Source organism: Phyllobates terribilis, unplaced genomic scaffold (genome assembly GCF_046119375.1).
Source record: "Phyllobates terribilis strain yellow unplaced genomic scaffold, ASM4611937v1 Scaffold_2__4_contigs__length_985480577, whole genome shotgun sequence".
Classification (NCBI taxonomy): domain Eukaryota; kingdom Metazoa; phylum Chordata; class Amphibia; order Anura; family Dendrobatidae; genus Phyllobates; species Phyllobates terribilis.
The window spans coordinates 615,706,247-615,718,890 of record NW_027362762.1 but is presented as its reverse complement, the minus strand read 5'-3'; the positions used below and the strand labels follow the sequence as shown (position 1 = coordinate 615,718,890).

Genomic DNA, 12,644 nt, shown 5'->3' with positions numbered 1-12,644 from the left:
TTTGAGCCCACTATTTTCAAAATGGGTCCCCACATGGCCTCCTATTTACATGTAAACCTCTCTTACACACATGAAAGACAAAAAAAAAATAAACCCTCCCCTCGCTCACATTCCCCAGCACTCTGCTCCTGTGCACTGACTCCCAGCTACAACGCAATGAAATGAAGTAATTGCGTCTGCTGTCTCGCTCGCTGATTGGTGGAAGGAGGAGCAGGTAGCCTCATCCTCCATTAATGTATTCAAAGTGGTCTGCATCCCAAGGATGCGGGAAGTGGAAGCCGGGCGGCAGTATTTTGGAGTTTTGGCTATTGGTGTCAAATATGCTGTATAAATAACTTACACTAATGCCAAACCCCTTACCTATTGTCATCCCACCCTATTGGGGACTTTAACCTGTATTTCAGTGTATAAATCAAAGATCAGCCACAAACTTCAAATGCAGCCGTCAGAAATTGACGACAGTTGGCATATCTTGTTGCCACCTGCTGCTCTAAGAGGCAGATGCTGGCTGGGTAACACAGCAATTATCTACCAGGAATGATTCCGTCTGTTACTGTGCCTGCATGAAATTTGGTGATGACATTAGGCATAACAGTACGTTTTTCTCCCTCCCCTCCTTTTTTTTTTTTTTCCCTCTTTGCAGCACTTTCTATAGTGGAATACTATGTTTGAAAAAAACAGTAATTTTTATTAGTTTTTTCTGACACTTTGTTTAAAACTTTTTTGCTTTGTTTTAAAGGTAAAGTGATGGCAATCCTGTAACTGTTCCAGAAAATGACGTATTTCTCCCATAAAATTATTGCAGATACACGTTTTGTTATACACCTTTTTATTTCCTTTGTGTGTATTGGAACAACACAAAAAACAAAGAGAAAAAGGCAAATTGGACATAATTTAACACAAACCCCAAAAAATGGGCCGGACAAAATGGTTGGCATCTTTCAAAAATTGTGGTTAAACAACTTCGTTTTAAGCATGTGATGCTCGTTCAAACTCGCCTGTGGCAAGTAACAGGTGTGGGCAGTATGAAAATCACATAGAAATCAGCTGAGAGGAAAACTCTTAAAATATAACTTTTATTTAATCCTTAAAAATTACTTTGTACCTCCATTGTCCACTATAAATCACTCATACACCCCTATTACAAACCAAATATCACGACCGACCCCTCGTATAGTAGAGGGCCAACAAAAATTAATTTGGTCCTGATAAATATATTTTCTCTTATAGCAAACCTTATTAAGGATATAAAACGTGAAAACAGGACACTATGTGAGCTTCTTATGACATGTTGGGGAAAACTAGCAGTATTAATCCCATCTGGTACATATATAACTTAAACAAAGTTATATAAAATTTTTAACAATGTGTGTAATCCACCCATTCTCTTATCTGTGAGCATCCTCCCAGGGTTTTTTCTCTCTCCAATTCAGTTGTTTCGTATCACAGAGAATAAATCTACCCTGTCGTGCCCCTGATAATTGCTCCCGCCCTGACAAGGGCAGTACCCAAGTGTATCTATTACCCCACAAAATAATGCCTCCCGACGCGTTTCTTCCTTCTCAAAGAGGATTCATCAGGGGAGTGTGACTCGTATCTTGGGGAGCATTACAAAAAAGTGACTAAGTGCTATGTGGTTTAAAAATATCATCTAATGGACCTCACAGTGGTGAGCGTCCATTTCTTGTGGTACAGAGTGCTGTTACACCTTCAAAAGTGCAAAGAGAAAAGGGGGGTCCTCCACATCTTACTTCCCTGTTTAAATATACTTTTTCCCTCCATTTCTGGGCGTCCCATGTTACTTCTGGGGTGGGGCTTAATTTGCTTTTTCATTATCATAATTAACAGCCTTTTTCTTACAGGGCGTTACCCTCCACTATTTTTAGATGTTACTATATATTTTATTTTAATAAAGATCTAATTCCGTTAATGCTTTAAAATAATGCTCATATCGCGGTGGCATCCTGTTTGTTACTGAGGAATGCCCATGTGATCCTTTTCCTCCTATTGTGTCCATATCCTAGGGTCAGAAGCCTCCCACATGTCAAAATATGGAGGTCACCAGACATATATTATATCATTTACAGCGTCCGTTATCTGCCTCCCTCTCTAGCGCTACGAAAATATACTTCTTCCGCCATTCTCGGACGTCTGGAAAGCAAGCCTTCTACGTCATTTCCGGGAACCCTGAATGTGCGCTCACCGCGTCACTTCCGGACGTCCGGACTGCAAGTATACATGTTACCTTGACTATTTCCGGGCGTTTGGAACGCATAGCTCCTACGTCAGCCCGGGGTGTGTGCTTCTCACGGCGCTTCTGGGAGTCTAGACCGCAAGCACTTTTTGGGTATCCACTGTGCGTGTCATTGACATCATTTCCTCCTAAAGGGATGATTTAGTGTTTTTTTTTTTTTGTTTTTTTTTTTGTAATTTCAAAAACATTGGGAACCTTCAATATTGGATCTCTATACCAGCACTAAATCAAGTCCTTTTGAAGTAATAATATCCTGACTCTTATTTATAAAGTGGGCCTCTTTTTCAAAGCATCATTACTAAATAATTACAAAGGTTGTTACCCCAAAATCGCACATTCGAGGTACGTATGTGTCGCCCTCTTTGTTATTCTGGGCATATAAACATTTGGCCTCTTTTAAAAAATGTAAAAGGCATCCATCTATTAAAGAAAAATCTTACTTTTAACTGGTTTCAGTAGGCGGTCCTTAACGTAAAAAATGGTTCTCGGGATGTTTCAAGGGGATTACTATACATAACAGCTATAATTAAGCTGTTTGTTTAGTCCCCTAGGGGCCATAGTACCTAAACGGAAAATCCATCTTGCTTCTTTCTGCTGTAGGATTCTGTCCACTGAGGAGGAATTCATACAGGAGGCAAAAGAGATGAGAGAAAGATTTAAAAGGGGATACCCTGATTGGGTTCTTAGAAGGGCGTATCAATATGCATTGAAGCAAAGGAGGTAGACCTTACTTACCCCTAAAATTTTGGGGAAAGAAAAAGAAAATGCGGACTGTGTAAGATTTATTGCTACTTTTGATAACTGTGGCTTAGAAGCAAAAAAGATCATAGAGCAGTACTGGGGGATCTTAACAGTGGATGAGGATCTAAAGAGAACAGTGGGCACTACACCACAAGTTACGTTCCGTAGAAGCAGAAAAATTGGAGAAAGAGTAATCCGGAGTCATTATGTGCCCCCAAAAACCGAAGGGCTGCTACAAATGTAGCTGCTGTGTAGCCTGCCCGAACGTGAAAAGTACAAAGACCTTTGTGAGTAATGTTACTGGAGAATCTTTTGAGATTAGAAACTTTATTAATTGCAGAACTAAGTTTGTAATATAGAAGGCAACATGTATCTGCAAAAAAGAATATGTAGGAAAGACTATTCGGGAGATGAGACGACGCATAGGGGAGCACTTAAATGATATATCAAATTAAAAAGACTCCAATCGCGAAACATGTGAATTTGGTACATGGAGGAGATCCTAGAGTAATCTCCTTCATGGGAATAGAATACATGAAGACTAACATTAGAGGGGGGCAACATGGACCGAATCCTACAGCAGAAAGAAGATGGATGGATTTTCCGTTTAGGTACTATGGCTCCTAGGGGACTAAACAAACAGCTTACTTATAGCTGTTTTGTATAGTAATCCCCTTGAAACATCCCGAGACAACCATTTTTTACGTTAAGGACCGCCTACTGAAACCAGTTAAAAGTCAGATTTTTTTCTTTAATAGATGGATGCCTTTTACATTTTTTAAAAGAGGCCAAATGTTTATATGCCCAGAATAACAAAGAGGGTGACACATACAGTACAGACCAAAAGTTTGGACACACCTTCTCATTTAAAGATTTTTCTGTATTTTCATGACTATGAAAATTGTACATTCACACTGAAGGCATCAAAACTATGAATTAACACGTGTGGAATTATATACTTAACAAAAAAGTGTGAAACAACTGAAAATATGTCTTATATTCTAGGTTCTTCAAAGTAGCCACCTTTTTCTTTGATGACTGCTTTGCACACTCTTGGCATTCTCTTGATGAGCTTCAAGAGGTAGTCACTGGAAATGGTTTTCACTTCACAGGTGTGACCTGTCAGGTTTAATAAGTGCGATTTCTTGCCTTATAAATGGGGTTGGGACCATCAGTTGTGTTGTGCAGAATTCTGGTGGATACACAGCTGATAGTCCTACTGAATAGACTGTTAGCTGCTTTTTTCTTGCCATAATACAAATTCTAAGTAAAGAAAAACGAATGGCCATCATTACTTTAAGAAATGAAGGTCAGTCAGTCCGAAAAATTGGGCAAACTTTGAAAGTGTACCCAAGTGCAGTTGCAAAAACCATCAAGCGCTACAAAGAAACTGGCTCACATGAGGACCGCTCCAGGAAAGGAAGTCCAAGAGTCACCTCTGCTTCTGAGGATAAGTTTATCAGTCACCAGGCTCAGAAATCGCAGGTTAACAGCAGCTCAGATTAGAGACCAGGTCAATGCCACACAGAGTTCTAGCAGCAGACACATCTCTACAACAACTGTTAAGAGGAGACTTTGTGCAGCAGGCCTTCATGGTAAAATAGCTGCTAAGGACAGGCAACAAGCAGAAGAGACTTTTTTGGGCTAAAGAACACAAGGAATGGACATTAGACCAGTGGAAATCTGTGCTTTGGTCTGATGAGTCCAAATTTGAGATCTTTGGTTCCAATCACCGTGTCTTTGTGCGACGCAGAAAAGGTGAACGGATGGACTCAACATGCCTGGTTCCCACCGTGAAGCATGGAGGAGGAGGTGTGATGGTGTGGGGGTGCTTTTCTGGTGACACTGTTGGGGATTTGTTCAAAATTGAAGGCATACTGAACCAGCATGGCTACCACAGCATCTTGCAGCGGCATGCTATTCCATCCGGTTTGCGTTTAGTTGGACCATCATTTATTTTTCAACAGGACAATGACTCCAAACACACCTCCAGGCTGTGTAAGGGCTATTTGACCAAGAAGGAGAGTGATGGGGTGCTACGCCAGATGACCTGGCCTCCACAGTCACCAGACCTGAACCCAATCGAGATGGTTTGGGGTGAGCTGGACAGCAGAGTGAAGGCAAAAGGGCCAACAAGTGCTAAGCATTTCTGGGAACTCCTTCAAGATTGTTGGAAGACCATTTCCGGTGACTACCTCTTGAAGCTCATCAAGAGAATGCCAAGAGTGTGCAAAGCAGTCATCAAAGAAAAAGGTGGCTACTTTGAAGAACCTAGAATATAAGACATATTTTCAGTTGTTTCACACTTTTTTGTTAAGTATATAATTCCACATGTGTTAATTCATAGTTTTGATGCCTTCAGTGTGAATGTACAATTTTCATAGTCATGAAAATACAGAAAAGTCTTTAAATGAGAAGGTGTGTCCAAACTTTTGGTCTGTACTGTACGTACCTCGAATGTCCGATTTTGGGGTAACAACCGTTGTAATTATTTTAGTAATGATGCTTTGAAAAAGAGGCCCACTTTATAAATAAGAGTCAGGATATTATTACTTCAAAAGGACTTGATTTAGTGCTGTTATAGAGATCTAATATTAAAGGTTCCCAATGTTTTTGAAATTAAGGTGGCATCAATCGATTTCCCTAAATACAATAAAGGAGAGTAATGTTAAACAACGATTATCATGAAAAGGGAAACCTGGATATAAAATTGGTTTGTTTGTAAAATGGGTTTATTGAATCTTGTACAAAATTTCCGCCTAAACGGATGATTTAGTGTTTTATGTCAATGACCAGCACAGTGGATGCCCGAAAAGTGCTTGTGGTCCAGACTCCCGGAAGCTCCCTGAGAAGCGCACACCCCGGGCTGACGTAGGAGCTATGCGTTCCAAACGCCCGGAAATAGTCAAGGTAACATGTATACTTGCAGTCCGGAAGTGACGCGGTGAGCGCACATTCAGGGTTCCCGGAAATGACGTAGAAGGCTTGCTTTCCAGACGTCCGAGAATGGCGGAAGAAGTATATTTTCGTAGCGCTAGAGAGGGAGTCAGATAACGGACGCTGTAAATGATATAATATATGTCCGGTGACCTCCATATTTTGACATATGGGAGGCTTATGACCCTAGGATATGGACACAATAGGAGGAAAAGGATCACATGGGCATTCCTCAGTAATAAACAGAATGCCACCGCGATATGAGCATTATTTTAAAGCATAAGCGGAATTGGATCTTTATTAAAATAAAATTATATAGTAACATTTAAAAATAGTGGAGGGTAACGTCCTGTAAGAAAAAGGTTGTTAATTATGATAATGATAAAGCAAATTAAGCCCCACCCCGGAAGTGACATGGGACGCCCAGAAATGGAGAGAAAAACAGTATATTTAAACAGAGAAGTAAGATGTGGAGGACCCCCTCCCCCCCCCTTTTTCTCTTTGCACTTTTGAAGGTGGTAACAGCACTCTGTACCACAAGAAATTATATTTTTAAACCACATAGCACTTAATAGCACTTAGTCACTTTTTTGTAGTGCTCCCCAAGATATGAGTCACTCCCCTGATGAATCCTCTTTGAGGAGGAAGAAACGCATCGGAAGGCATTATTTTGTGGGGTAATAGATACACTTGGGTACTGCCCATGTCAGGGCGGGAGCAATTATCAGTGGCACGACAAGGTAGATTTATTCTCTGTGATACAAAACAACTGAATTGGAGAGAGAGAAAAAAAACCTGGAGGATGCCCACAGATAAGAGAATGGGTGAGATCCACACACATTGTTAAAAATTTTGTATCACTGTTTGTTTGGAGGTACAAAGTAATTTTTAAGGATTAAATAAGTTATATTTTAAGAGTTTTCCTCTCAGCTGATTAATATTGTTAATACTGAGGTTATATACTGCCGTAGGTTTAAGCAGGTAGTGGCTAAGTTATTACAATATGAAAATCACACCTGAAACCAGATAAAAAGGGGAGAAGTTGACTCAATCTTTGCAGTGTGTGTGTGTGTCACACTAGGCATAGAGAATAGAAGGAGAAGAAAACTATCTGAGGAGTTGAGAACCAAAATTGGTGAACAATCTCAAGGTTACAGGTCAGTCTCCAGAGTTCTTGATGTTCCTTTGTCCACGGTGTACAACCTAATGAAGTTTACAACCCATGGCACTGTAGCTAATCTCCCTAGATGTGGATGGCAGAGAAAAATTGCTGAAAGGTTGCGACTCAGGATGGTTCGAAGGAAATTCAAGCTGTTCTGCAGGCTCAGGGTGCATAAGTGTCAGCGTGAACTATCTATCGACATTTTAATGAAATGAAACGTTATGACAGGAGACGCAAGAGGACCCCATTGCTGATGGACATAAAAAGCTAGACTCCTCCAGTTTTAACCAAAATGTAGAAGAGCAAGCAAAAATACTTTTGGGAAAGAGTCTTGCGGATACATGAGACAAACATGGAGCTTTTTGGTGAAGCACATCAATCTACTGTTTACTGAAAACTGAATGAAGTCTACAAAGAAAACACAGTACCTACAGTTAAATATGGTGGAGGGTCAGATGTTTTGCTGCCTCTGGCACTTGGTGCCTAGACACTAGTAATCTTCAGATTTCATGATTCCTTGCCCAAAAGATTTTGGGTCTAAATATAGTGCTCAGTGTCAGAAAGCTGGTTTTCCAGCAGTACAATGACCCCAAACTTTAGAATTCTTCATTGCTTTATTTCCATACATTTCTGGGTGCTTCTTGAAGTGGCCAGCAATGAGTCTGGCTCTTAATCCCATTGAACACCTGTAGAGACATCTTGGATCAGTTTGCAATAGAAGCTTGTTGATGGGTATAGGAAGCGATTGATTGCAGTTATTTATTCCAAAGAGTGTGCAACCAAACTTTAAGTACAGGGTTCAAACAATTTTGTCTGGCCCCTTTTTTAGGGGTTTTGTGAAATTGTTCAATTTGCCTTTTTGCTTTTTTTGTGTTCCAATTCACACCCAGGAAATCATGTGTAATTGCAATAATTTTCTGGAACAATTGCAAGGGTACCAAGATTGTATGTCAGAAGCAATCCTATAATCTGGGAATTTCACCTACTTGTCACATTATGGCATTGAGTATGTTTTGCAAACCTGCTGTTTTGAAGTTGACTCTTAATTCAGCCTTTCTACTGCAGTAAGATCCGCTGCCGATTCTTCCTTCGGAGCAATGGTTACTGCCCTTTTAAATCCGAATGTATTTATCTACACGATTTGCCACATGGACAGCTACAGAGAAAGAGGGAACAAAGAAGGGCTAGTGCCTCTGCACTGGTGAGAATACCCCTATGTTTTACTATATCTAGGACTGTGGAGGCTGCATTCTTTCATAAAGCAGTTCACTAAACTATAGTGTCTTGTATGTTTTATAGTTATAAACTAACCCCAACAATGTAGTCGTTTTATATTCTAACCTACAAGATGGATCTAAAAAAGAGAGGATTCAAATCCCTTGTTGTTTTTGTTACCATCTATATATAATCTGTATTGGTTAACTCTATATGGTATTGCTGCAGTCTTCATAAACTGAGATACAAGGAACACTGAATGTAGCAACACAATTAACATAGTAGGACCTGCAAGCCGCCAAGTCCATGGGGAATAGTGTGCTTTCTATATGGACCAATTTAGAATGGCAGACCATTCGGTAAGAAGCAGAAGAGGAGAACCACCGAATGATAGGTCCAAATCAGAAAAGAGACCAAGTAAATTACATAACCATTGCTTCACAATAAAGGTTGTTTAAGTGGCACTACATGCAGAAGCATGTCCGCACTGCAAAGCCATACATATAATACAAAAAATCATTGATGTTGCTAATGCATGACAATCAATGTGCTGGACTGAGTGCCAGAAAAAAATGTGAAGGGGAAAAGCAGGTAGATAGCCATGATGTATAATCATATATTGATAACCAAAGAGCCAATGCATACAATAAATGATTAATGTATGCCATATGCATAGGTGCTGGTATATTTATAATAAGTCAGTGACGACATACCCTGTAAACTAAAGATGAATCAATACCTGCATAACTGGTCCAGCTACATAAATGGCAGGGGCTGACGAAGGATGTGTGTCCGAAACGTGCGTCGGGGCTGTGCCGCACGGTGCCATTTATGTAGCTGGACCAGTTAAGCAGGTATTGATTCATCTTTGGTTTACAGGGTATGATGCCACTGACTTATTATAAATATACCAGCACCTATGCATACAGCATATATTAATCATTATTTATTGCATATTTGTATATGTATTGTATGCGTTGGCTCTTTGGTTATCAGCCATGATGTATAATCATATATTATCTACCTGCTTTTCCCTTCACATTTTTTTCTGGTAGTCAGTCCAGCACATTGTATTAGCAACATAAATGATTTTTTATATTATATGTATGGCTTTGCAGTGCGGACATGCTTGTGCATGTAGCGCCACTTAACCATTGCTTCACAATAAAGGTTGTTTATGTAATTTACTTTCTCTTTTCTGATTTGGACCTGTCATTTGGTGGTTCTCCTCTACTTAGTCTTCACAACCTGTATAATAAAGCTCTTCTTAAAAAAATTGCATTTTGAACATAAAATTCAGCAATTGCTAATGGAATTGCTTCACCTCGTAAAGTATTGATTTGCCCTGTAGCATGCCATTTATAATGTGCAGAAAGAACACAAACTATACATGTCTGTCAAAGTAACTTTGTACTTATGCAGTAATGTCTGGCATCCTGCACTATGAGCAAAAAAAGTTTATGCATCCCAATGCTTCTTGGAGAGAAAATCCTTCTTGACCCACAAATCCCTAATTTGTCAGGGAAAACCAAAATGGTAAAATATGCTTGCCTAATTTTAAAAGAACCTGTCACTAGTTTTTATGTTGCTCACAAAGAGTAGTTTAAAGCAGTGACTGGGACCTTGATTCTTGCACTGTATTACTTAGTTTTTAGCAGTTTTCATCAAATCTAGAGTTGTAGGTTTTTTTTTGTTTTTTTTTTCTTTGCAGCTCTAGAAACCTCAACTCGTGAGCTGCGAAAAGCCCACTCATCCACATGCTGCCAGTTAACTAGTCGAGCCTGTTGAAACTGCATGCTAAATACATGTTTTTATATATTTGCGTTTGTGTGAAATGTATATATTGCTTGAGAAATTGAATGGGCTGTTTTGGGACCGTAGCCTATGGGGGGAGGTAAACAAATGACACTGCATCTTTGCAGTTGGATAGTACAGCAGGAAACCAGTGATCACAGAACTCTGAACAGTCATTCTCTGCAGACAGACTCCCTTTAATTCTGCAGCAACAAAGTACAGGCACTCGGTGTACACTTGGCATAGCTAAGTCCTCCTGTGCTGACGCTCCCTTTTTAATGGGACTGTTAACAATAATCCTGCGCTGACAAACTAAGTACCACTGCTCAGTGCTTCACAATGGGGTCAGTCATGTAAATAATTTCCCACCTGCTTGTTTTCACTCCTTCTCCAACCCCTCCCTACCTCCCCTTTTGATTCACAGCTGTCTTCATAGAACCAGGGAAGGGTGAAGATTGAAACCAAGCAGGAGGTAAGGTGTATTTAAATGATTGACCTCTCTTGCAAAGCACTGAGCACCTGTACTTGCTTTGAACATTCATTTTGTACTGACGGTCCCTTTTTGAAGCATCCACCCTTCTTAAGAATGAGCTTTTTGCTTCCTTATCCGGCCCCCCTTATCCCAGTAGCAGTGCTACAGCTGGAAAAGGGCTGTTAACCTTTGAAGTATATAGGACTGAACAGCAATATCAACTACATTCCATGAACAGATATATTGATATTTCTGGTTTATATGGAAAAAAATGTATATTCTAGACAACACATTAAAATTCTGTATTTAAATTTTTTTTTACAGTCCTATTCTCAGCTGATGGGAATATGTGAAGAAGACTTCAGTGAAGAAGATGACTTTGACTTTCTGCAGTGTGCTCTAACCCTTGCTATTATTGAAGATCGCTTTGAGCTTGGCTTGAGTTTTCCTGAAGAAGTTGACATCTTGTTGGGAGACTGTAGTGATTCTGAGTGAAATTTTATGATGTGATTAAGGGGCAGAATAACCCCTTGTATTAGTCCACACTGCAACCAAAAAAATATTTTTTTCCCCTGACGTGTTTTTTTTTTTTCAAAATTGGGTGTTGCAAATGGATATTGTGCACATCCCTGGGTTTAACTGTAGCAGTGCTTTTCTGGCAGGCCTTTAAAATAGCCCATTGGTTTTTTGATGCATATCCATATCCTGAATGTTTGTTTGAAAAACCAGTTGATATATAAAAAAAATTTTTAGAGTTGTTATAAAAATGTTATTAGAATAAAGGGTTATGTGTATTTTGCTTGTTTTTATTTCACAAGTATGACCATACTTTTATTCATTGTTACTTGCCACCAAGTACTAACCTATAGGGGCTGCCATGCTTAAAGTATACGACCCATTTTTAGATTCTTAATGGTTGTTTGAGGCTTTCAAAAATGTGTATATAACAATGCCAAAAAGATTAACTATCCAAAATTATACAGACTCTATGCATATGCCAGGCTATTATATTTTATTACTAAAGTGCCAACATATTCTGCAGAACTTCACAATTAAGTTCACCTGTACAAACAATATCAGACATATTTGTTTGAATTCTATATTACACAAGGGACCTGCTTACAATCTGAGATAAGAGTGGCATATTGTGTGGTTCAGCCAGGGCTGCCATTACTGGTGTATGGGGCCTGGTGAGCAGAAGCAAAGAGGGGGACCTGGACTGGGTGAGATACACTGCTCAGCCACTGTATAAATAACCTGGTAGACTGCGTGGCACGCTGGGGCTTTGGCTAATTTCTAGAGATGAGCGAGCACTAAAATGCTTGGCTGCTAATGCTTGTTTCAAGTAACGAGTATAATGGGAGTCAAGAGCAAATCCGAGCACTTTTCCGGCAGACGCTACAAGGAGGTCTGGGGATGGCAGTGAAAATGTTGAAATGGAAGAACAGCATGGGATGATCCCTGGAAGCATCTGACTCCCAGATTGCAGCTGAGAACAATGGTGTCACACTTTTACTCCACTTTTAAGGATTGAAAATAAAACCTAAATAATTAAGGAGAAATTGGAGTTAACAGGAAAAAAAAAAAAGTTAAGCGTTCTTTATCGATCACCCATGACAGCACCACGAGAGAGGGGATCATCTGTCTAAAAATGGGTGGCACCTTTCTCCCGCATCAGTTGGTTTCCTATCCTTTATGTGGGAAACTGTGACAGGCTTACCTGTTGATCGTCGGAAAGTATCCTTCTGTCATGGCGGCTAGGTTGCAGGCAAGGGGCATGGATACTTTCTCTGCCCCGGCCGGTGCAGACCTCTGGATCACCAGGGTGTGCTCAAGGGGGCTGGCACATGAGTGTATGGCAAGCCATGTAGCGGCATCCAGGCTTCAGCATGGCACAAGCAACTGCCATGCCTGCCGCATCCTAACCCCCCCCCCCCCTCCCCAGTCACGTGGGCACGAACCGGAAGCGCCAGTCACCTGAAAGCGGGCACGGCGTGTGCAGGGACAGCCGGGAGGTGTGGCTGATGACGTCACTGGGAGGTGCTGTGACGTGACAGGTAACTCACCCA

General features: G+C 40.4%; 1 protein-coding gene across 1 annotated transcript in view; it reads left to right on the top strand.

Annotated features, from left to right (window-relative positions):
- LOC141252891 (uncharacterized) overlaps positions 1 to 11,345 on the top strand; it is a 73,924-nt gene extending 62,579 nt beyond the window's left edge. Inside the window, exons 7-8 of the mRNA XM_073670649.1 lie at positions 8,160 to 8,295; positions 10,900 to 11,345. Of these exons, the coding sequence (XP_073526750.1) occupies positions 8,160 to 8,295; positions 10,900 to 11,070 (307 nt within the window). The 3' untranslated portion in view covers positions 11,071 to 11,345. The remainder of the gene's footprint in view (positions 1 to 8,159; positions 8,296 to 10,899) is intronic.
- The last annotated feature ends 1,299 nt before the right edge of the window (positions 11,346 to 12,644 follow it).